Raw genomic sequence first — 23,609 nt, 5'->3', positions numbered from 1 at the left:
TGCAGCTCTCCTGGAGCCCCTTTAGGCCCTGGCAGGGGCTCTGAGGTGTCCCTGGAGCCTTCTCCTCTCCAGGTGAGCACCCCCAGCTCTGCCAGCCTGGCTCCAGAGCAGAGGGGCTCCAGCCCTTGGAGCATCTTCATGGCCTCCTCTGGACTATTACAAGATGCCCACATCCCTCTCATGTTGGAGGCCCCAGAGCTGGGTGCAGTGCTCCTGGTGTGGTCTCCAGGATGCATTCAGGGCTGTGTGCTCTAGTGGCTCCTTAGCTGCAGCTGTTTGCTTTCCTTTCTACTGTCTTGGAATCATCAGACTTGAAGACTTCTGCTGTAGAAAGGCTGACACAAACCCCCTTGGAGGCAAGAGAAAAGGTTATTGAAACTAAAAGCCAACAGCTCAGGAAGAACAAATCCAGCAGAGAAAAGAGGTGCTAGCCTGGGAAAAGCTCTGTTTGCAGTTCAGTGTACAAGAACAGATTGGTGTGAACTGGCCTTGAGCACCTTCATGCTGAGAATTAGTGGAAGGTTCTCACTGAGTAGAGGACTAAAGAGCTCAAGGGGAGCTTGAAGAATGAGGTTCCAGAGAGGACTTGTACAGGTTGGCTGTGAGAGCAGGAGGCTGGCTCAGCAACCTGGCAGCCCTTACCCAGGTCTGAATAGCCAGTGCTTAGGAGAATACTTAGGTATGAAAAGTACCTCCAAGCCAGGGAAGCATGCCTGACTTTCCCACACACTCTTTACTGTTTCTCAAGTGTAGTGATAAAACTGAGTTTTCTGAAGTAGACCCTGGAGAGGCTGCAACATGGAAAAACGGTCTCCAGACAGCGAGCAGATCTTCTTGGGAGTCCTCTTTTCCCTCATGGCACAGCCTGCTGCAGTGCTCAGGCTGAACTTCTGGCTGGACTCTCCCCAGGGAAAGGACTCGAGTACCTTGATGCCTTCCCCAGTGTCACCTCCACACCCCTGGCCTGGGTCCCGAGCCATGTGACTTTCACATTCAGCAGGAGCTTCTTCCTCTTGAAATTATCTGCAGTAAACCATCCTTGCTGCCCCTGACGAGCTGGCTCTGAGCAAGAACCAGCCTCTTCTTCCAGCATGGTTGCCTCAGGGTTTGCTGTGAGCATCACAGGTCTCTTGCCTTCCTCCCTGCCCTGCATTAGCAGATCTGATCTCGTCAGGGACACAGGGAGCTCTTGGGCTCCAGGTGGAGGCTTGTGGTGCTGGTGTGCCTGGGACCCCTCTCTTTTCTCTGACTTCCCTAGGTGTTGAGTTTCCACTTCATCCCCTTCTCTGTTGGGTTCTGATGGGCCAGCAGGTCCTGAGCACATCACTTCAGGGTCTCCTTTTGGGGCAAAAGAGGAGCATTTGTTTCTGGAATAGCAGAGCACTGGCCTCCAGGCACAGATGGGGCAGGGGGAGTGTGCAGGCAGTCATGGTGACTGCAGGGCCAGGGAGGAGGGAGAGATGGAAACCAGGGAGTGTGCCCTGCAGAGCCAACTTGGGCAGTCTGGAGCTTGCTGTGCTGCAGAAGGATTTTATGTTAATTGTCACAGCATGGGGTACAGTGAAAAGTATATTTAAGCCCACCTTTAGTGTGCTTAAAGGTCCTGCAGAAATCTTTTTTGCTCTTGGACTCCTGTTCCTTTTCTGCTTGGCTTCTAGGTCTCAGTCATTCCAGCAGAGCTGGCTCACTGATCTCGGCTGTTTGAGAAGCTGTGGCTGTTCTGGCTGCTGTGAGCAAATGCAAACTATTCCAAGAGTCATCACAGAGGGGAGAAAGAGCTGTGGTGGTGCTTCCTGATCTAGCCAGGAAGAAGCAGTGTTAGGATAGTTCCTGATGTCCTCATATGCCAGTGATTTAAACTGTTTCTGAAAATGTGGCTTGCCAAACTCTTCCCAGACTGTGTGATAAAAGGCTCCCATCTTGCAGTAAAGCTGCAGCCCTAAAGAAAGGATGAATATTGTTGAGTTCTGCTTAGGCAGGTGGTTTGAGGAGCTGCTCTTTATCCTGTTCAGGGCTTCTTAGTATGCAGGAAGGTGGTGGATTTCTGGCAGCTCAGCAGACTCAGGTGTAGATTGAGCCCTCCCTTATGGCTTTTTTGGTTACTACAAATAGCTCACCTGCCTTGGGTTATTCAGACAGGATTGCCCAGCTGCTGGAGGAGCCTGCCCTGCCTGCAAAATAGTTATCAAAAGCTCAGTGATAAATACCCCCCAATGTTGGGAAGAGGTTTGGCAGCAGGATGTCACTGCCCATGAGCCAATGTCTGAGGTGCCAGCTGGGAAGCCACGATCAAATGGAGATGTGAAAGAGCAGGCAGGAGACAGAGTGTTCTGGTTCCTGTCAGCACTGGACCTTCTGTTTAAAAGCTTTATTTCATCCTGTGGGACAGAAAATTCCCTCTGATGGGCTCTTCAGCCTTTTTCAGCAGCAGCTTTTTTCCATCAGTGGAGAATATCAGCAAATGACACTTTCCTGGCCACCCTGTCACCTGCCTGCATTGGGCTGAGGTCCTTGGCAGTTGTGCAAGTGTTCCTAGCAGCTTCTTGTATGCTGGAAGCCCCTAAAGCCATCTGGGAAGCCTTTTTGGACAAGTCTGCTTTGCACTGAGAGTGTGCAAGCTGATTTTCTCTTACCTTTAAAAGCTTTTTGCTTATAAAACTGGCCCAAACCTGCTGTAAGCAGGCAGAGATGATATTTCCCAGCCACCACCTCAGTTACATGGACAGATCTTTGTGTAAGCTCCTGCTGGAAGCAAATTTGGGTTTTGGCAGAGTAGGTGTCCACATGTGCTGCAGGATACAATAACTGGTGGTCTGTTTGTGTTCCTTGTTCACTATGGGAGGCACTCATGTGGAAATTTCTGTCACTGGCTGCTGAGGGTTGTGCCAATCCCAGTAGTGTGGAACAAAACCAGAGTGGGAATGAACTCTGAAAATCCAACTGTGAAAAGAGCCCAGATGGATCTGGGGATGAGTCCAGTCAGCTTCTAAAGAGCCCAGATGGATCTGGGGATGAGTCCAGTCAGCTTCTAAAGAGCCCAGATGGATCTGGGGATGAGTCCAGTCAGCTTCTAAAGAGCCCACATGGATCTGGGGATGAGTCCAGTCAGCTTCTGCCTATGCAGAAGCTGTAGGCAGATTGAGGAGGAATAGAAGGAATGCTTTTGGAGGGTTGTGAGGGGTCCAGGTCTCTTTGGTCTGAGAAGCTGAGCATGGAGCTTTTCACTCCATACTGTGGGAACCTGGGGTACATAATGGTACAAAAGGGCTTTGTGAAACTAAAAATTGAAAGCTGTGGAGATAATAGGGTGTTGACAGCCATCTAAGCACTTAGAGAACAAATTAGGCTGCAAATGGGAAACTGTTCATTTGTTGAGTTGAGGAAATTAAAATTCTGTGCATGTTATTCCAAAGGAGACTTTAAAAAAGCCTGACAGATCTTACTTGGAACTGTCTGCAGAGATGGAGCCAGCCCCCTCCCTGTGCATGGCTGAGTGCTGTTCTCTCTGGGGCAGAAATGGCAATGACAGTGGATTTGGGATGCATACTCTGGAAACCTGGTGTCTGCAGCATGCCAGTGCTACTTGGAAACAGTGTGAGGTTATCTGCAACACCAGGAGCTGGCCAGGGGTTGAGCAGCCTTCTTCCCAGCTGGGCAGGACAGGGATGGAGCAAGGCAAGGGCAACTTGGCCTCGGTGTCTTCTGACCTTTGAGAAGCTTTCCTGGACAGTCTGCACTCTAAATGTGGGTGCTGGAGCCATGGTGTGGCTTGGAGGCTCAGCTGGCAGACAGAGGGTCATGTTTTACATTTAGTAATCGTGATCTTGACCTTCTACCCTGCTGAGAAAGTAGGGGTGTGTTTTTGCTGAAGTTTTATCCTTATTCCTATTCAAAGAAGATCCAGGCAGAAGCTGCCAGCAAGCTTAAAAACTCTCTTCTCCTCAGGCATATTCCTGGCAGAAATAATCGTCACAAACTAGGTCTTGGGTCTGTTTTTCTTGGCTGAAGGAACTTGTCAATCCAGAAATGAAGCAAGTAGACTTTATTTATCTTGCTGGCCATTTGTGTTGGAAGGGGCTCATTAAACCCTTTGCTTCTTTATTTCCTGACTCTCAGTAATTCTCACACACAGTCTTGGAAGCTGGAAATCAAAACAAATAGAGGAAAAATTAAAAGAAAGCTCAGAGCCTTTTTTTTTTTTTTAATATGCAATTAAAATGTGATGCATCCTACTAGTAGGTATTTCCAGATTGGGTCCTTGAGAAGCAGTATCTTTGGTTTTGTGGCATTTTTTTAGTTACAGAAAATCATTACTTCCTTCCTATTTTTCTTCTCTAAATCTAGGAGAAACTGATCCTTTTCTCCTCCAAAATAAAAACAACCTCCGTTTCTTTTGATTATTAAGTTTTTGGACTGTCCTAGAAATGAGACCACAAAAAATTACAGACTCTAGGTAGAAGCTCCAGACTTTCCTTGAAGGAAACTGAAGATGCTTCAGTTCACCCCACAGATGCTTCTGCCATTATGTAAACTCACCTTCAGATCCTACAGAACAGCCTCAGACCCAGACTTTGAAGGGCTTGCTCTTTGTGTTGGACTGTCAAACATGAAGCCAACCCTTTTGGCTTGCCTTTTGTGCCCTCTGCCCTTCTGTTTTTGTGCATTTGAGCCTTTCTGTAGAAGCACAGATGTGGAGATGCTGGAGGGCCAGCGAGAACAGAAAAAACAAACTTCACCTGGAGAGGGACTGCCTGGGGTGGAAGCAGTGGGCAGGGAGGCTGGAGGTACAGCTCAAGAATCAGAATTGTTCTACAAGGAAGGATCTGAATTGTTTAAAATTAGTCAGGCTTTGAGAGCTGCTTATTTCAGACGAGCTGAAAGAAAGGCAGACAAGGTCGAGGCACACCCGGTGCATTCCGGGAATGGCTGCTGTTCCACGAGGGGGGGAACAGTGCTAGTGCCAGCTCCAGATGTGACTTTATTATGAGGATGTAGGTGCCTTTGTGGCCCAGGTGCCAGTTTATCATTCCTGTGTGCTTCACATTTCATGTTAATGGGGGATTTTTTTTGTAAATTTGAGATAAATCATACACAGAGCTTCTGCACAGGCTCCTCTCAGTTCACCACAGGGGCTGGCAGCAGCAAGGACTGTAAAGCTGAGGTTTGTGTTTCCCATCTGTGTAGCACACCTTTCATTTCAGTGGGCAAAGGAGCAGCTCCACAGGTGCACGGGGGTGCTCCATGGTCCCTGACTCATACCAGGGCTGGTGCTGGGAGTGTCTCAGCTCTCTCCTTCCCTGTGCTCCATCCAGGCCTCTCATAGAGAGGACTGGGCTGAAAGCTGAGACCTTCCTTTGCCAATTTAAGATCTCTGCCCATGCTGGGGCTTTGCTATAGGGGGTGGCTGTTCCTGGAGGATACCCCTGAGTCAGGGAAGGCTGATTCTGCAGAACCTGGTGCTCAGTGGTCTGGTTTGGTTTGCCCTTAGTCTTGCTGCTTCTGGGCTCCCTTTTATCCAGCGTTGCTTTCCCAGCTGGGTTCCCCCTCTCTCAGCACAGCATCATCTCCTCTTCCCTAGTTCCCATTCCAGGCATCTTGTACTGTGATTCTGCCAAGTCAGCTTGGATTGCCTGTTGTCACTTGGAATGTCCTTTATTGCAAAGAAGAGTGACAAGAAGTCAGAAAAATAATGGGAGGGTTGCAGAAAGGCTCTGCTGAGGACATCTCCATAAATGCTGTCTGTGCCCAACTGGTACCAAGTGGCAGCTCCTGACTCGTGTGCCTGCAGGGCCAGGCACAGCCTACTTTCCTTGTGTCTGTCCTCAGAAATACTCAGATTCAAGAAAAGCTCATTTGCTGGGAGATGCCGTGGACCTGAGGGATGGCCAACAGTCTGGCCATGCTCCTGGGTCCTGCCAGCCCAGCTTGGGGTGAGATGGAGACTCCTCAGAGCTGCCCCTTGTCTTTCCTGCCTTGAGTCGTGCCTGTGCTGCTGCCAGCACCACGTGCTGCACCTCAGGAGGTGACTGGGAAGCAAGTCTTGGATGTGGGTGGTGTTCAGGGACAGTGGATGTCAACGTGAGGATGCTGTAGGTACCTCTGGCCTGTGCTCTGCCAGTGTGGCAGTGACACTGAGAAACACCTTCAGTGAAGTCTGGATGGATCCTAGTCCCAGAGCTCAGTCTGTGGAGATACTGTGGTTCTTATCAGCATTATTCATCTTCTTCCTTGTCAGCAAAGGGCTCACAGTGACACAGGTTCTGGACAAGGCGGGTATGCTTGAAAATTCCTTCCTGTCCTACTGCCACCTCACCACTGACTGCAGCTGTTCTGTGTAAGGGGATGGAAAAAAAGGTGTGTTTCTGCCTCAGCAAGTTTGTATCAGAGTTGTGACAGGAGAAGAGTATGTTTTGCTCCTCCAGATGCAGCCACCAAGACAGTTCCTCCTCCTGTGTAGAGACTGCAGCTTTGGAAATTATTTGGCAGATACCAGAGCCAAAAGAGGAGTAAAACATTCCCTAATGACCTGGGACTGCATTAGCACAGCGCTGTTGTCTCAGTTTTTACCCTATCAGTGCACAAATGGTGCCGCTGGAGCAATGTTCTGTCCCTTTGCTTCTTGGTTTCTGCATGTGGGGCTCTGTCAGGGGTGTCCTGCCCCTTTTGTGTTGCCTGCTTTGGAACTTCCTGATTGGTTCTGATTGTGTTCCACCAGGGAATTCTCTTGGTGTACGACATCACTAATCGCTGGTCCTTTGATGGGATAGACCGATGGATAAAGGAAATAGATGAGGTAAGTGAATGGAGGAACACATGCAATGATCTATAGCAGAGACATGGGGAAGTATCAACCAAGGTGTCCCCTGACATGGGGCAGGAACAGCTCTGCTGTGGAGGGGACATGATAGCAGTGCAGTCATAATTGGAGCAAAGCAATAACTGTCTGCCCTCCACCTCTGTGTAAATCTGGAGTAGTAGGAAATGGCTCAGGAATGGTCAAGAAAAGACAGGAAAGCTCCCTCAGAAATGAATGGACTGGGAGGTGACAAATTAGTTGTCCCCCCACAGAGAGGTGCTGCTGGGCAGTCCCTGGGCCAGAGCGCAGCTTCTGTTTGTTTTCCCTTCGCTGCTGCTGCAGCTGAGCAGAACGCTGTGTGGAGCCATGACTTCTTCACTTCTTTCCTTGCTCCAGCATGCCCCAGGTGTCCCTCGGATCCTGGTGGGAAACAGGCTGCACCTGGCCTTCAAGCGGCAGGTGCCAACGGAGCAGGCGCGCGCCTACGCCGAGAAGAACTGCATGACCTTCTTCGAGGTGAGCCCCCTGTGCAACTTCAACGTCATCGAGTCCTTCACGGAGCTGTCCCGCATCGTCCTCATGCGGCACGGCATGGAGAAGATCTGGAGACCCAACCGAGGTCAGTGGGCACGAGGGTGCTCCGGGGCTGCGGGGGAAGTGTGGGCTCGCGTGGAGACCTGGGGCTGGGGCTGCCCGGGTGGGAGGTGTGGAACTGTGGGAGCTGCGCCCACCAGACGTGGAGAAATGCCTTGGGCCAGACAAGTTGAAGCTGAGCAGGAGCTGCCTGTGCTGGTGTAGGGATGGGCAGCTCCAGAGGGCAGTTCAGCATGTCTGGGACCTGAAGTGCTCCGGGGCATCCTCTGCCTTTCCACTTACTGTGGATGAGGCTGAGGGCAAATAAGCTCCCACACTGAAACTACTTCAATCAAACGGCTGTGTGGGATAATTCCAAGTGTAAGCACCTCACTCCTTGCCCTTGCCCAAGCCTGTCTTCTTTGTTTCGGAGGGAAGCAGTGTGCCCAAGGAGCTGAAAGGGACTAAATCTCATCTCTGCTGTTAGCATGCAGCAGTGGGCTGGGTTATTCCATATATCCAGGCACAGGGAGGGAAACCACAAGCAGATTCCATGTTACACCTGCAGACTCCATGTTACGTCTCAGCCTGTTGAGTTTGAAGCAGAATAATCTCACTTCCCACATTATTCCTGGCTGGAGGTAGCAGTGTGTCCCACTGCAGTCTGAGCAGCAGCAGATCTGTGTTCCTGGGGTGACCTGCTCTCATATGGACCTTCAGCCCCTGCTCAGCAGGGTGAGAAAATCCTGTTTGCCAGCCCCAGTCACCAAATTTTCTGCCTGGGCTCCTGTCCCCAACCTGGCTGCTGTGCCATGGTCTGCAGGTCACAGGGATGGTGGGCAGGGACTGGGCTGAATGCACAGACCTTTCCTGCATCTTTTCCAGAGGATTTGTGACTGCAGACTGCCTGCTTGGGAATGGAAAGGGCAAAAGGAAACGGCCTCAAAATGTGCCAGAGGAGTTTTAGATTAGACATTAAGGGAAATTTCCTCACAAAAAGGGTGGTCAGGCATTTAAACAGGCTGCCCAGGGCAGCGGTGGAGTCACCATGCCTGGAAGCGTTCAAAAAAGATGCAGATGTGGCACTTGGGGACACGGTTTAGTGGAGGCCTTGGCAGTGCTGGGGGAATGGTGGGACTCGATGGTCTTAGAAGGCCTTTCTAACCGAAATGGTTCTGTGATTGCATGAACGGGGGGCTCCCTAGCAGGGAGTGGGGATCTGCCTGCTCGGGAATGGCAGCTTTGGCAGGCAGGAGGATAACGAGTGCCCTCGTGTGGCCCCTGGCTGGGAATTCCCCGGCAAGGAGAGGGACTTCCCAAGGCATGGTGCAGGCTGAGCTGGGAGGATGCTGGGAAACTGGGACGGGCAGAGTGGTGTTCTGAGTGTTCTGGCTTGTTGGGGTCTCTGTGTCCCGGGGGTTCTGCAGAGAGCTGCCCCCTGAGCAGATCCCAGCTGACACTGTCCTGTTTAAGGACTTGCTGACCCTGTTGCCTCATTCCTGGGCATGTCCTGGTTGACAGAGGATGGGTTGAGAAACCAAGTGTCTGTCAGGAATGTGAGCCAGGCTCTGCCAGCCCCGGGTGACTGAGCAGAGCAAGGCTGGCAGTGCCTAACCCTGTGTTCACACCAAAGCTGGTGTCTGGCAAAGCACAAACCTCCAACAGCAAAGCTCCCCTTGATTTCCCAAGCTTTTGTCCTAAATATCCTGCTCCTGGCTCCTGTGCAGTGATTATTGACACATCTCCCTGAGGAGCTGGAGCTGTGCAGTGTAAGGAATAGCCGTGGGGGAAGGGCAGCCCCGGAGATCTCCTGGCCCTTGACGGTGTGGTCCTTTCTCCCCGCAGTGTTCAGCTTACAGGACCTGTGCTGCCGAGCCATCGTGTCCTGCACCCCGGTGCACCTCATCGACAAGCTGCCCTTGCCCGTCACCATCAAGAGCCACCTGAAATCCTTCTCCATGGCCAACGGCATGAACGCCGTGATGATGCACGGCCGCTCCTATTCCCTGGCCAGCAGCGGGGGTGGGAGCAGCAGCAAAGGGAACAGCTTGAAGAGATCCAAATCCATCCGGCCGCCCCAGAGCCCCCCACAGAACTGCTCCCGCAACAACTGCAAGATCTCTTAGCAGGATGGGCACCCTGAGCTTGTGTCGGATCCGCACCCACCCGCCCATGTACAGCTGTTTGCACACTGAACCCTCCTCCACTGGATCCTTTCAGATGGGCCACGGTTGCTTTTCCAATGGCACGCACGAGCGTTAGGAATGTGCTCACGTTTTGGCTTGGCATAGGAAGAAGCATGGTGCCGGCTGGATCCCGCAGCGCTGGCGGGGAGAGGATCTGCCAAGTGACCCTCCAAGAATGCTTTGGGCTTTGCCTCTTGGCCTGGGGTGGAAAATTCAGCAGCTGCTGGGTTAGGGAGGGGGGAAGGGGAAAAAAAGCTCATCCAGTCTCAATGGAGCAATGGATTTAATGGAAGATTGAGAGGCTTAAGGGAGTGGGCAAGCAGAGTCTGTGCTGCTGCAACTTTAACTCTTGGCCTCCTGAAGAGATTGCTGGTGCAATAGTGATCATTGGATGTAGACAAATAAGCGGGCACAGGGGACTAATGACAGTTTTCACCAGGATGTTAACCTGCTGTTGCCAAAAAAACCAGAAAACAGGGCAAGAGTTGGCCAATTGGAAAGGGGAAGGCAGCGCTCCGTTCGCCGCCTTCACTTATTTATGTAAATATTATACATATATATAAATATCACTTGTTTTTTAAGGGTTTTTTTAAGAAGCAGTCAGGGAAAATTTTATGCAGCCATGTAAATACAAGCACTGGATTGACTTTCCCAGTGTCAGCAAAGGGGACAAGTGGAGGATTTTCCAATGAAAACACATAAATGCTTTAAGAGACTTTCCCTCACCTCTGGGCTCGTGCTGGTGCTTTTAAATACTACATGTGCAGAAGGAAAGGACAATTGGTGTGGAACATGCCCCAAGCTGCTCTATTCCTGTCATTCACTAGAACCTGTGAGTGCTGAAGGCAGGGTGGGATGGCAGTGCATGGAGAGGCAGAGCAGCGAGGCCGGGGTCCTGGGGGGTTGGAGTGTTTTGGCAGGCAGGAGGAAGAGGCAGCTCTGGGGTCAGACTGAGGCCTTGCTCACTTTGTGCTTTCTCATCGGGGATTTGGGAGCAGGGGGTGGAAGCATTGTGCCTAAAGCAGAGGAAAAACGCTGAATTTTGTCCCTTATTGTTGCAAAGTCTCATCCATCGCTTCTAGTGCCCTCTATCCATGACAGCACCACATGTGACAGCTCCTGGATCCTGGCTGCTTCCAGCTTTGCTTTCCCAAAGATGCTGCCTGAGCTCGCGTTGCTGTAGCTCCTCCTGAATGAAAGTGGGAAAGGACAGAAGTGGCTTTTCCCACTGGAGCATGAAGGAGCAGGGACTGGGAAGGTGGAAGGTCGGGGTGAGGAAATGGCGATCTCCAGGTCCCTCAGTGGCAAAATCACCTGGCTTTTGGAGCAATCCCATGAGACTGGGAGAGCAAACTGCTTTGCTCCCTGGCATGGCTCCTGGATCTTGGAGGGGCAATAGCTTGGAATGGATCTTCTGTCAAGCAAGTGCACCTGCCTCTCTGGCTTTGTTGCACAGCTGACCTGTGCTGCAAATTCACCTGCAAACTGAGAAATAGCACCCAGCCCTTATCCCAAAAGCTAAGGGAGCCTGGCAGTGGGGCTGGGCCATTTTGGCAGGTTCTCCTAGGTGGCCAGGGTGTGTAGACCGTGAGTAGCGTGGTAGCAAGTGAAGTATACAGTGCTGCCATCTCCTCCTGGGATCAGCTCGCTGTGCTCTCCCTTTCCAGGCAGCCTGGGGCACTGCGTGGGCAGAATGAAGCCGCTGCAGCTCTGGCGCGGCCGACAGACCCGCCGTGTCCGGGCAGCAGGGACAGGAGGGACACGTCCCCCTGTGGGGACACCGCTTCCCTTGCTCCCAAGCCAACCTGGAGGGTGCCAGAAGCTTCCCCCTCCCCTCCCTGCAGAGCACAGCACGGGCAGGTCTCTTGGCTCGGCTCTCTCCTGCTTTATCACCCAGCTCAAGTGAGCGAGGACAGAATTAAACCCCAGGCAGGTGGAGGGGGAGAGGAATCCTTTGAAGGGGAGCTTTGGCTCGAGAGCAAAGCCGCAGCCGGGCTGTCCCGGTGGCACGAAGGCCGGGGGATTTGGAGAACCTGTCTGGATGGCTGGCACCTGTTTCCCATCACTTAACACACAGCAGAAGACAATCGCTGGCTCAGCAGCACAGGGATATACGGCCGACAGGTGACCGCCCCGCCAAGGGCGGCTCCTCCCAGGAACCACCCCCGGCCCGGCGCCGGTGTGTGGGACGAAGAGGGATAAAGGGATCCTTCCTGGAATCACCAAGCTGCTGCATGTCTCAAAACTCGCTGCACCTCTGCTTTGGTTTGGCTGTGCCACGTGCGCCACCTCCCCGTGCTGTTTCCCTGTGGTTGGTTTAGGTTTTGTCACCCTGTAAACTCCCGCAGATCCTGTCTGGAGTGGGGATGGAAGATTTCCCTGGAGTGATTGCCCAGCAACAAACTTTTTTTATTTTTTAATTTAAAAGGAAAAGATTCTTGCATCTGATGTCAACACTAGTCTGTAGCTGCTCTCCAACACTTGTACCATTCCTGAGTTGGGTTTTTTTGGACTATCCTTTTATTTTTTTATTCCTTTGTACAGTCAGTGTTGTTTACCTGATTCTACATGGTTTTGTTTTGTATAAATTAAAGTCTTTTTGTTTGTTTTGAACTACCAGTTGAAATGAGGAGAAGTTGTATCTGTTTTTGTGTGGGCTGGGAAGAGGTTGAAGGGAAAAAGGTGGTGGTTTTGCCCATGCCTAGGGATTTGGGACTGTTTGTGTTACAGGTGTATATTCCCATTTCCAGGTCATCCACAAAAATAACTTGAATTACATTTTCTGGGGAGCCATGATTTCAGTTCTGTAGATGCAGAAGATAAATCTGTTCTCGATTCTCACAGAACCACTGATTTGGGGTAGTGGAGCCCTAGGGAAACACAAACTCATCTCCAACAGGGCTGGGCCCATTGATGGCTGGAGGAAGCCACACTCTCCAGCAGTTTGCCAGGAGTTGTGCCCAGTCCCTGCTCCACAGGGCAGGACAAGTACAGTCAGACCCTAAATCCCTTCCTTGGGTCTGGGTGATCCTGGGGGAGCAGCGAGTGCTGTGGCTGCCCAGATTGCAGCAAGCTGGAAGCCATCCTGGAACAAAGGGAGAGGATGCTGCAGAGAGCTCGGAGCACCAGTGTTGCACCAGAGTGGCCTTTGGGGAGGTATCAGAAGCCCCAGAGAAAGGGGCATTTCATCCTGGGGTGGAGGGAGACTTCTTCTCTGATCCCCTTCTCCCAGCCCACCTCCCCTTGACCTCCCTTTTCCCCTGCCTTCTCACTTCCCTAGGATCAGATTTTCCACTTCGTACCAGACTGGCCACGCTTGTTTTAACAGCTTAAGTAGTAATTGCTGGGGCTGGGAGGGGGCAGGGGGAAATGAGATCGTGTCTGCAGCCTGGAAAACCCTGGAGCTAAGGTGAAAGCCTGGTCAGGGAAGAGTCACACAGCCCTTTTTTTTTTCCTCTTTTTCTTCAGGGGGTTCTGGAAGTGTCAGTTCCCTCTCCCAGGGCCGAAACAAAGGCTGTGTGTGGTTTCAGGTGGGGTCGGGACAGCCGGAGCCCATTAGGGTGGAGCAGCGGGGGCTGCGGGGCCGCAGCTGTCTGCCTGGGAAGAGCCGGGCAGAAAAACACTGCACAGCCTGAGCGGGCTGGGAAGGCTGCGAGAGCTTCAAGGCTCTCTGCTCCTCGAAGAAAGGAGGGAGCAGGTTGCTCTGGGATGATTCGGGTCTTTGGTCACTGAGCGTGTTTCTCTGCACCCAGCTTTCTGATGCAAGGTTTCGTGGGTTGGTCCCACTGTCCCACATAGGCTAGGAAGAGGTGGTGACCTTCATACAACTGCAAGATGCTTGAAAATGAGGGTACAGCTGCCCACGGGTGCATTGGAGGGGCAGGAGTCTGCCAGGTGCAGCAGGGTCTGGGAGCAGGGATACATGGCACAGCACCCTTCCCTCCAGGACACGGTGCCGAGCCAGTTCCTTGTCTTGGAGGGAGAAGATGAACTGTAAAAGCCTCATCTGTGTCTGGGATCTTTGAAAGTGACCCAAAACTCCCCTGTTCTGGGGGGCAGTTGGTGCCTGGACGCATGGAGGTGAACAGCTGGGAGCTGTTGAGATGGTGGAAGTTCTGGGGGCTTGGTCAGGGTGGGAAGAGTTGCTTTGTCGTTCACCTTCAGCTGAAGAAGCGCTACAAGAGGCTGGGTCGGGGTCCCAAGGTGTGGGTGAGGATTTCCAGTTGTTGGGAGCTGCTTTTCTAGCCATGCAGCAGCTGCCATTCCTCCATCCAGCCTTGCACCACTGAGGTGAAGGTTCCTGGGAGGATTGTCCTTGCAGCTTCTGATCTTGAGAGCACAGGCACGAGGCACATTTGGCTCCAGTGTGAGACACATGCCACACTCTGGCACTGCTCCTCTGGCTCTGGAAAGAGGCAGTGGGGCAAGAACCAACCCAGAGCCTGGCACTGGCATCATGCTGTGACCACACAGAGCTCAGACATGGATGTGGGTAGAAGCTGGGCTTGTTCAAGGTCTTGTTTCCCCTTCCCTCTTGCACCAGTTCTCCTGGAAGGACCCTGGGACACCCCAAAGTGGCCCTGTGCCTCTGGGCTGTAGCCCTGGGGACCAAGGGGCTGTGCATCTGCCATGTTGCTTCCCAGCTGGAGTCTGTGGGTTTGTGGATCAGGGATCTCCAGGCAGAAGGTGCCTGGGGCCAGCTGGGTCAGTCTGGGGCTTTCAGGCTGCCAGGGCGTGCAGGGTACAGGCCCTGGCAGCTCCTGGCATCTCCTGGCTGGGCTGGCCTGATGCAATTCCCTGTGTGCAGAACATCAGCCTCCCCATGGGTGTCCCAGGGCAACATAACCTTCCCTCAGCATCTGCAGCTGGATGGACCCTTGGGTGCCTGCTTGGCTGTGGAATGGGATCCATGGGACATGCTCCAGCCCACTAGGCATGGCCATGGCCAGCTGGTGACAGATCTGTCTGTGCTTTGGGGCTTTGGCCCGGGGGAGCGCCAGGATCGCCATGGGCAGCAGTGCAGCCGTGTGCTGGCAGGAGTGGCAGGGGTGGCAGGGGTGGCAGGGGTGGCTGGTCACTGCACCGTGTCAGTGCTGCTGGCTGGAGGTCACTGTGCCAGAGCATCGTGACTGCACCCTGCTCACACCAGCGTGGGGGTGTTGAGGGTCCCCCAGATCACCTGGTCTGGGGCAAAAGGGCTTCCCCAAGGAGCCATAGACTGGGGGAGCACCAAACCATTACATGTGAAAGCAGCTCTGGAGTGGGGGTAGGTTGGATCACCCCCACCACAAGAAAAAAAAAAAACTCCAACAGAAAAAGGAAAGGGCTCCCACCGGTTTTTTTGTCCTCTCCACATGTGCTCTCCAAGAGGGAAGAATGGAGGTGCTGAGCTGCTCCCCAGGGCAAAACACCCTCGGCTTTGCTGTTTCCCAGGGGCTGCAAACCCCCCTCAGGGCTGAGGCTCTCACCAGAGCAGGAAGAGTTAATGCTTCCAAAATGCCATGAAATGTTCCTGCTGCAGGTCAGTCTCCATCGGGGATTAGGGGGATCTGTCCTGGGAGCCGGGGCTGGCCCCTGCCAGCTCTGGGCTGGTGCGGGACGTGCTTGTTGAGCCCAAGAACAATGTGCCGAGGTCTGGTGTGGCTCAGGAAACATCCTGGCTGTAAATCATCGGGGAGGGAGGGCTGGGAGTCCCAGGGGGCTGGGGGAGCCCCTCCAGGGGGGCCGGGTGGGCACCCATGCCGCCAAGGCGAGACACGGTCCTGGGCCAGCAGCGCGGCCCTCGTGGGATGTGGGTGGAAAGCAGGGATGGATCCGGGCCGGTGTCCCGCTCCCGGGCACCTTCGGCTGTGGGGCCGGTGGGTGCCCCGAGATGCGGTGCGGGGAGAGGGACGCCCGGGCCAGCCGGGTCCTGGCCGCCCGCAGCGTGGCCTCCGTGGGCTCCGCGGACCTCCCGCCGGCCGCCCCGTCCGAAGGGACCGCAGACTCCGGCGGTTTTCTCATCCTGCAGGAATTCGGCTCCGTGGGCCGGGCGGGTTTTTGTGTGCGCGCTCCCCCCCCCCCCCGCCCCCCCCCGTTTCACTCTCCCTCTTTGGAGACTTTCTGCATTCTGCCTTTGATCTCCCCCCGTGTTTGCCCAGGGATCGCCGGGCTCGCCGGGGTTAGAGGCTGAGGTCAGCGCCTTTCCCATTCCAAACACCCAGAAACATCAGTGGGAAGGGAGGGGATTCAGATTACAACCTTCCCGTCCTCCCCTTCCACCCCACTCGCCCCGCTGGCCGTGCCGGGGATGGACTGAGCCCCGAGAGCCACCCGCCACTGCCGCCGTGTCCCCGGCGCCCCGAGACCCGAGCGGCGGCGATGGATGGAGGCGGCGGGCGGCATCGCCGGTGGTCCGGCGGGCGCCGGGTGTGCTGAAGGACAGAGGTTTGGTCCTCTCCTCCTACTCTTTGTCCCCCCGCCCGCCTTCTCCCTCATCCAGTCCGTCCTGAATGTGATTTATCCCGAGCCCTCGCCAGCGAGCCAGGCCGGCGGCGCGGGGTGGCCCCGATGGCTCCTCGTGGGAGAGGCGGGCGCGGGGCCCGGGGGCAGCGTGCGGGCCGGCAGCGGGTCCCGCTGGGCATCGCGCTGCTCCTGCCCGTGCTGGCGGCGGCGGCGGCCGGCCTGAGCCTGCAGCCGGGCAGGGTGCGGCACCTGGGCGTCTGCCCCAACCAGCTGAACCCCAACCTGTGGGTGGACGCCCAGAGCACCTGCGAGCGGGAGTGCCAGGCCGACCAGGTGAGCGGGGGGCTGCGAGGGCGGCGGGCGGTAACGGGGTTTGTGGGGGCATCGCCATGTCCCCGAAGGAGATGCTTTGGGGTGTGGGTCCTGTGCTGGGCGGCACAGCCGGTTCAGTTGTCTCAGAGCGACGGGCTCAGCCCTGCTGCAGCTTTGCTCCCTAAGCCCCTCGTGTCTGCTGGGCTCCCCCGTCCTCCACAGGCAGAGAAACTGCTTGTTTCCCCCTGATGTCACCCCCTCAGACCGTGTCCCATGGTCAGAACACCCTCCTCGTGCATCCCCCAGGATGCTTCCACCCCGTCAAAGGGCTGGCTGGGATGAAGGGAATGGGTGTGCTGGGACACGGACCCCATCAGGCCGAGGACAGAATCCTCTCCCAAATTTTCCCTGGGGGCCGGAGCCCACCCATAGACCGGGTTGTCCATTCCAGAGAGCCCTGGCTCCACCAGGCTGAGCAGGGGTTACACCCCCCCCGCTTAGGGCTGTCTGAGCCCCGAGGGGAGACTCCTTCAACAATTCATCTGCACGCGCTCTGCCTCCCCTCGGCCAGCAAAAGCTGAGAAGGGCAAGTTGCTCTCTTCTGTGGGGAGAAGGGACCGTCATCACCGCGGTGCATCCCCCAAACATCCTGGGCGTGCTGAGGATGGGCTGGGGCAGCTGTGCCGGGGAGGTCTGGCTCTTAGCCGGAGCCCAGCGATGCTGAAGGTGCAACAGGGCTGAGCGGGGGACACCTGCCCACCCGAAAGTTCCACAGGGGTGGGAACAGCACCCACAGCCCCAGCACAGCTGTGACCTCCACGTCCCCCCGCAATCTCTTCTCCCTCCCCGACCAGGACTGTGAAGACTTTGAGAAATGCTGCACCAACGTGTGTGGGCTGCGGAGCTGCGTGGCCGCGCGCTTTGCCGACGGCAGCGTTCCGGCGCTGGCGCTGGCGCCCGCAGCCTCCTGCGAGAGCTTCGTGTGCGCGCAGCAGGGCTCCGACTGCGACATCTGGGACGGGCAGCCCGTCTGCAAGTGCAAGGACCGCTGCGAGAAGGAGCCCAACTTCACTTGCGCCTCCGACGGCCTCACCTACTACAACAAGTGCTACATGGACGCCGAGGCGTGTCTGCGCGGCACCCGCCTCACCACCGTGCCCTGCAAGCACATCTTCACCTGGCCCGACACCAGCCCCGTGCCGCAGGAGACCACGGCGCGCCCCACGCCGGGCGCCGGCCCCGAGGTGCCGGTGCCCCCCGCCCTCTACACCAACCCCTTCCACCAGTCCGTGCGCGTCGGCGGCACCGTCAGCTTCCGCTGCGACGTGAGCGGGCGCCCGCAGCCCGACATCACCTGGGAGAAGCAGAGCGAGCGGGAGGAGAACTTCATCATGCGGCCGGACCAGATGTACGGCAACGTGGTGGTCACCAACATCGGCCAGCTGGTCATCTACAACGCCCGCCACGAGGATGCCGGCATCTACACCTGCACGGCCCGGAACGCCGCCGGGCTGCTCCGCGCCGACTTCCCGCTGTCGGTGCTCAGGCGAGAGCCGGGGGGGACCCCGCGGACCGGCAGCCCCCAGCCCTTCCCCAGCGCCGAGTGCCTGAAGGAGCCGGACCGGCGGCGGTGCGAGGCCACGGAGGTGCGCTGGCATTTTGATGCCAAGCAAGGCTCCTGCCTGACCTTCCGCTACGGCGGCTGCGGCGCCAACAGGAACCACTTCGAGACGTACGAGGAGTGCCGAGCCGCCTGCCTGGGCAGCGCCCGCCCCACCTGCCTCCTGCCCATGGTGCAGGGGCCCTGCCAGAACTGGGAGCCGCGCTGGGCATACAACCACCTGCTGAAGCAGTGCCACTCCTTCGTCTACGGCGGCTGCGAGGGCAACACCAACAACTTTGAGAGCAAGGAGACCTGCGAGGATGTGTGCCCCTTCCCCAAGAGCCTGCAGTGCAAGGCCTGCCGCCTGAAGAGCAAGATGGTGCTGAGCCTCTGCCGCAGCGACTTCGCCATTGTGGGGCGGCTCATGGAGATCGTGGAGGACCAGGACTCCGGCATAGCCCGCTTCGCTCTCGAGGACATCCTCAAGGATGAGAAGATGGGCCTCAAGTTCTTCAACATCAAGTACCTGGAGGTGACCTTGACCGACATGGACTGGAGCTGCCCCTGCCCCAACATGACGGCGGAGGACGGGCCCCTGATCATCATGGGCGAGGTGCACGATGGGATGGCCACGCTGGACCCCAGCAGCTACGTCCGGGCGGCCAACGACAAACGGGTGAAGAAGATCTATGAGCTGATGGAGAAGAAAACCTGCGACCTCCTGAACCGCTTCCAGGACTAGGGGAGAGTCAGGATGTGCTGAAGGAGGGAGCTGCAGACACAGCACGGAGCGGGCAGCCTGAGGGAGCCCCTGCACCAGTGCCTGTGTCTAGAGGTTACCACTGTCAGGTAGTTCTCCCCAACCCCATGCGGAGCCCCAGACCAGCTCCCACCTCCGCTGTAATTTATCTGCCGCATGTTTCCCCCACCGTGTGACCCCTACCCCAGCCTGTCCAGAAGCAATAGAGAACTGGGTTGGGTTGCAAAGGGGTGGGAGATCTGCCAGGAACACCCCACTCATAAAATCTTCCCACTTCACCAAAGCCTCTGGGCCCAGTGTAACACCCCTGGGTGCTGGACCTGACCCTTTCATTGGTGCTGGAGTTGGAACTCGGGACACCCCCACCTCCAGTGTTTGTGCTGAAAGCATCAGGGAGCTGCTGGGGTGTGGGGGGCAAAGCCACAGAGTTTATTGCGGGGGCAACAGCACAATCCTGAGGAAAGGGGGAAGGGAGACACCATTGGCATAGCATCCTCCGAGGAAATGGAGCAAGGAGTCTCCCCCATGCCCAGGGGTGTTGTTCCACCCCCCCCCCCCCCACATCTGTGCCCCCCCGTGGCAGCTGTGCTGGGTCTTGTGGCCCAGCCTGGGGCACCCCACTGCAAAGGGAGCCCCAAAGGCACCAGGGGAGATGGACCCTGCCCAGCCAAGTCAGCCCCAGCTGGGTGAGTGGAGCTCTGTCCCATCACTGCTGTCCCCAGCCGCAGTGGCAGCCACGGTGGGACAGTGACACCCTGCAGGAGGCGTCGTGGGGACAGCAGTGCCGGGAGGCGCTGGAAGTGCCGTCAGGGCCGGTTACAGCTTGCGGAAGATCAGGCTCTTGTTGTTGGCAGGCATGTCCACCTGGAAGCACAGAGCCGGGCTCAGGGGTGCCCAGCGGCACGGGCAGCCCCGGGGCTCAGCACCTACCATCCTCTCCAGGCACAGCCCGTTGGCCTCGGCCAGCTCCCGCAGCAGCGCCGTGTCCCGAAGCCCCCAGGCCGGATTGCTGTGGGGAGGGAGCCGTGGGTCACACCCAAAGCAGCCCCATCTCCCGGGGCACCCCCAGCTGGGGGGCTGCCCTCAGGCCTGGCTTATCTGCAAGGACCACGCTGGGAGGGAGCTTCCTGCAGCTGCAGGGGTGGGACAGAGAGGACAGGATGGGGGCCCAGGAGCCTGAGCCACCCAGCCCCCTGCTACCTCTGCCTCAGGCTGCGGTCAAAGTCCACGTTGCTCTGGGGGCTGATCTGGCCGTCCACGGCATAGGGCTGGTGGGACACAGCTGGAGCTGCAGGCAGGAGCCACCCTGTGCACCCCAGCCCCCCTTCCACGGGCTGCTGTCCCCACCAAGCACAGAAGCCAAGCGGGAAGAGACACAGCCCCCAGGGAGTCCTGTCACCCACCGTGAGTCCTGTCACCCTCTGCAGGCACCCCCAGAGGGTGACCCTGCTTTGGATAAGGTGAGGGAAGACAGGATGTGTCTCCTGCCTTTCAGGGCTCAGCATGTGCCCCAAAAGGCAGAGACCCCCCCCCCAAAGCCAAGCCCCTCATTTCCCAGCTCCCTCCCTGAGCCATGAGCAGAGCTGCCCTCCCAGCTGCCCCCCAGGATCCGCTCTGACACCCTGCGCCCCCAGGACGCTCCTGCAGCAGGACAGGTGACCCACCCCGTAGGTGAAGAGCACACCTCCGGGCTTCAGCAGCACCCCGGCACCCCTGAACAGGCCCTGGGAGTGAGAGAGGTGGGGACCAGGTCAGGGGGCCGGGGGCAGCCCCGGAAGCCCCCCCTCGGCCCCGCAGGGGCTGGGGAGGGCCGCTCACCTCGGTGCAGCGCAGCTCTGCGATGTGCATCATGTTGATGCTGACGAGGAGGTCCAGGGTGGAGGGCTGGGTGCCTCCCCAGGTTTCCCAGCCCTGGGACACGTCCAGCAGGATGGGGGGCAGCAGGTTGGGCACCCCCGTGGCCTCCACGTAGGCAGAGATGCTGTGGGCACCAAACCCCAGCTCAAGCCCAGCCGGGTGCCCCGTGCAGCCCCCAGCAGCTGCTGCAGGCAGGGACAAAGCCCCGCACGGACTCTCAGAAGTGGGAAAACACCCACACAGGGATGTGGGTGCAGCACAGCCTGTGGGCTCCTTGCCCAGCCCTTTGCTTCCAGCTGCCAGAAGGAGAACGGGAAGCACCTGGACAGCCAGCAGCATGTGGATGCAGAGGCCCCAGGGCCCAACCTCACCAAGTCTGGAGCACTCTGCCCTTGTGGGGAACCCCACTGGCACCACTGCACCAGCACCTCCTGATTTTGGTGTTACTTACACCCTTTTTGGCACATCCATCACCTAGGTCTCAGCTTCTACATCCTCTCAGCCTGGAGATAATTTTTACCCAGTGTGGTGAGTGTTGCTGGGTGGGCAGCACAAAACTCCTTGACAGGGGCTGGTTCCAGCACCTCCCCACCAGGCTTATTTTTTTTCTACAGTGGAAAGCTGGATTTTGGGAGTTTTCTGGGAAAAATAAAGTCCTGAGCTGGGGAGCATGGGTTGTTTGGGAGTTGGATATTGGGGATTTATTGAAAAAAATATAGTGAGTATTGAGCCGTGGAGCCTGGGCTGGGCAAGAGCTGAATACTGTGGTTTGTCTGGAAAAAATAAAGCATCAAGCCAGAGAGCCTGGGCTGTCCAAGGGGGTCTTTGCTGTGTAGAAGTAGACATTCATCTCATCTCAGAGCAGGATATTGGGGTTTTCCTGGAAAGAATACAGTACTGAGCAGGGGAGCTTGGGCTGCTGGAGAGTTTGCTATTGGGTTTTTTCCTGAAAAAAGAAAAAAATTGTGGAGCCTGGGCCCAGCATTGAGTGAGTCTTTTCTAGGAAAAAATACGTATCCAGTTAACCCAAGAGCTGGATATGGGGGTTTTCCTGGAGGGAGCAAAGCACTAAGCAGGAGAGCCAGGGCTGCAGGAGAGTTGGATACTGGGGTTTTCCCAAAACCCCCAAAGGAAATAAAATAAATAAAGAAAACAATAAAACGGGGAGCAGGGAACCGGGGCCGCGGGTCCATGGGCCCGTGGGAGGGGGCTGCAGGCGGTGCCCCCGGAGCCCTCTGGGGTCCCCCGTCCCCCCCGGACCCCCTGCCACGCTCACCTGCGCAGAGCCCGGGGGTCGATGTCCGAGGGCTGCCAGCGCGTCTGCGGCAGCGCCCGCGCGAAATGCGCGGCGTGGAGCCCCGCGCCCGCGCCCACCTCCAGCACCCGCAGCGCGCCCGGCGCCGCGCCCGGCCCCGCGTACTCCCGCAGCACAGCCAGGATCGGGCCCTTGTTGCGCTCCGCGGCCGCCGGGACCTGCATGGCCGGGGCGGGCGGGGAGCGGCAGCTGCCGGCACCGCCCCACGCCGCGGGTGGAGCTCCGCACGGCGGGGAGGAGAAAAGGCGTAGCGGGGAAAAAGAAAAACTGCGCCGCCCGGGAATCGAACCCGGGTCGCAAGAATGGGAATCTTGCATGATACCACTACACCAGCGGCGCGGCCGGGAGCGAGCGTGCCCCGCCGCCCCTCGGAGCCACCGCCCCCGCGGGGACCTCCGGCCCCAGCACTGCCGCTCCCCCACCGCGAACCGGCACCCCCAAAAAGGGCATAGTGGGGCTTTGAGCGGACACCCCAGGAAAACGGGGGCGGGGGGGGACCCCCACCCACCTTTTCCGCGGCAGCTGTCACTGGTGATGGAGGTCCGGAGGGATCCTTCCGGAGCACAAGGATTAGGCGTTCAGCCCTTCCAAGCGTGGAAAAACTCAGGGATGCGCCAAGAGGCGCTGAGAAACCCCGGGCGGTTCCGGGGGGAAACTGAGGCACAGCCCCCAGCACGTTGCAAGGCGGGTGACAGCCAGTGGTGACATCCCGTGGGTCAGGGTTGTATTTAGGCACAGTACCAGGGCTGGGGGTGGCAGCAGTGGATGCACACCCGCGAAGGGTCCACGCGTGCCCAGCACCCACCAGGGCCCGGCGCTGCTGGGCTTTTACGGGAGGCACCCTCCTACACCCCTCCCTCTCTAGCCACTACCGGGGCAACGTGGCGGAAAGGCAAAGGTCACTCTTGTGGGGTGGCTCTGCAGCCGCTGGAGCCTCCCAGAGATCCCAATGTGTTTGTCACACGGTCTCTCCCCAAAACTCTGGGTGCTGTCGCCAGCCACAGGGGCGGCCGGTGGACACTGCGGGATAGCCGGGGACCAGCTCGGGGTCGTGTCCTGGGTCTGCACCTCCTGCCACGTGGGGACACCTTGGCAGGACCTCCCACTCCAAAGGTCACCGTGCTGGCAGGGACGCTGCTGCCCACCCCGGTCCCCGCGCTGGTCATGGGGTGTGCAGCTCACGGCTATTCACAGCGCTGTCCCCTGTGGGGGTAGCACCTCAGCCCCTGCCTCTGCACCCCTTCACTTTTCCCTGTCTAGGTCCTTTGTGTCCCAGGAATGACCCCTATCTGTCCCCTGTGTGTGCCGTGGCTCCAGTGTCCTGTCTCCTGAATGTCCCCGTGCAGGTCCCCTCCGAGTTTCCCGTGACTCCCGTGTCCCCTGCGCGCCTGTGCCCTCTTGTGTCCCACGTGCCTGCTGTGCCCTCTCCCCTACTTCAGCCCCGCACGGTCCAGTGTCCCTTCTGTGCATTCTGTGTGTCCTGTGCGAGTCCTGTGTCCCCCACATGTCCCCTCTGTGTCCCATGAAAGTCCCCACATGTGCTCCCAGCATGTGCCCTGCTTGTCTCCAGCGTGTGTTCCTGCATCCTGTGTGTCCCCACAAATCCACACGCGCACCGTCGGTGTACCCCGTGCGTGTCCCCCGTGCGTCCCCACAACCCAGACATGTCTCTTGCACAGCACACACGTGTCGCGCGTGTCCCCGCACGCCTCCCACCGACCTGTGTGTGCCCCCGGCCTGTCCCGCGCGTGTCCCCCGCGCCC

The 23,609-nt window shown here is 57.3% G+C and overlaps 3 protein-coding genes and 1 non-coding gene across 6 annotated transcripts in view; 2 read left to right on the top strand and 2 right to left on the bottom strand.

Moving 5' to 3' along the window:
* RAB40C (RAB40C, member RAS oncogene family) overlaps window positions 1–12,181 on the top strand; it is a 38,320-nt gene extending 26,139 nt beyond the window's left edge. Inside the window, exons 4-6 of the mRNA XM_059861339.1 lie at window positions 6,716–6,793; window positions 7,193–7,415; window positions 9,215–12,181. Of these exons, the coding sequence (XP_059717322.1) occupies window positions 6,716–6,793; window positions 7,193–7,415; window positions 9,215–9,495 (582 nt within the window). The 3' untranslated portion in view covers window positions 9,496–12,181. The remainder of the gene's footprint in view (window positions 1–6,715; window positions 6,794–7,192; window positions 7,416–9,214) is intronic.
* Window positions 12,182–15,427: 3,246 nt separating this feature from the next.
* Window positions 15,428–18,980, top strand: WFIKKN1 (WAP, follistatin/kazal, immunoglobulin, kunitz and netrin domain containing 1). The gene is made up of 3 exons (XM_059862045.1): window positions 15,428–15,590; window positions 16,037–16,332; window positions 17,016–18,980. The coding sequence occupies exons 1-3, from the start codon at window positions 15,428–15,430 to the stop codon at window positions 18,654–18,656; spliced, it is 2,100 nt and encodes a 699-aa protein (XP_059718028.1). The 3' UTR covers window positions 18,657–18,980.
* Window positions 18,981–19,080: 100 nt separating this feature from the next.
* METTL26 (methyltransferase like 26) lies at window positions 19,081–22,048 on the bottom strand. Of its 3 annotated transcripts, none has more exons than XM_059861829.1 (6): window positions 21,808–22,048; window positions 20,493–20,655; window positions 20,339–20,398; window positions 19,875–19,942; window positions 19,605–19,683; window positions 19,081–19,538 (listed from the first exon to the last, which is right to left on the bottom strand). In XM_059861829.1, the coding sequence occupies exons 1-6, from the start codon at window positions 22,008–22,010 to the stop codon at window positions 19,491–19,493; spliced, it is 621 nt and encodes a 206-aa protein (XP_059717812.1). In that variant the 5' UTR covers window positions 22,011–22,048; the 3' UTR covers window positions 19,081–19,490. The 3 variants fall into 3 exon arrangements, 2 of the variants coding, with proteins under 2 accessions (XP_059717812.1, XP_059717813.1); XR_009488645.1 differs by having other exon boundaries at window positions 19,479–19,538; window positions 19,875–19,962; XM_059861830.1 differs by lacking the exon at window positions 20,339–20,398.
* A 66-nt stretch (window positions 22,049–22,114) lies between these two features.
* On the bottom strand, window positions 22,115–22,185 carry TRNAG-CCC (transfer RNA glycine (anticodon CCC)). The gene has a single exon. It is a non-coding gene; the product is annotated as a tRNA-Gly (tRNA).
* Between the last annotated feature and the right edge of the window lie 1,424 nt (window positions 22,186–23,609).

The sequence above is a fragment of the Haemorhous mexicanus genome, chromosome 17, assembly GCF_027477595.1.
Source record: "Haemorhous mexicanus isolate bHaeMex1 chromosome 17, bHaeMex1.pri, whole genome shotgun sequence".
Lineage (NCBI taxonomy): Eukaryota > Metazoa > Chordata > Aves > Passeriformes > Fringillidae > Haemorhous > Haemorhous mexicanus.
This window is presented reverse-complemented; position numbering and strand designations above follow the sequence as displayed.

Bases quoted from the DNA above. Each gene is read 5' to 3' on its own strand.
- WFIKKN1 (XM_059862045.1), top strand. From the start codon at position 15,428: ATGCGGTGCGGGGAGAGGGACGCCCGGGCCAGCCGGGTCCTGGCCGCC. The intron at 15,591-16,036 runs GTTTTTGTGTGC...TCCCTCATCCAG, and splicing joins CGGCTCCGTGGGCCGGGCGG to TCCGTCCTGAATGTGATTTA. The intron at 16,333-17,015 runs GTGAGCGGGGGG...TCTGGCTCTTAG, and splicing joins GGGAGTGCCAGGCCGACCAG to CCGGAGCCCAGCGATGCTGA.
- METTL26 (XM_059861829.1), bottom strand. From the start codon at position 22,010: ATGCAGGTCCCGGCGGCCGCGGAGCGCAACAAGGGCCCGATCCTGGCT. The intron at 20,656-21,807 runs GTGAGCGTGGCA...TGGTGCCCACAG, and splicing joins GACCCCCGGGCTCTGCGCAG to CATCTCTGCCTACGTGGAGG. The intron at 20,399-20,492 runs GTGAGCGGCCCT...TCTCACTCCCAG, and splicing joins CAGAGCTGCGCTGCACCGAG to GGCCTGTTCAGGGGTGCCGG.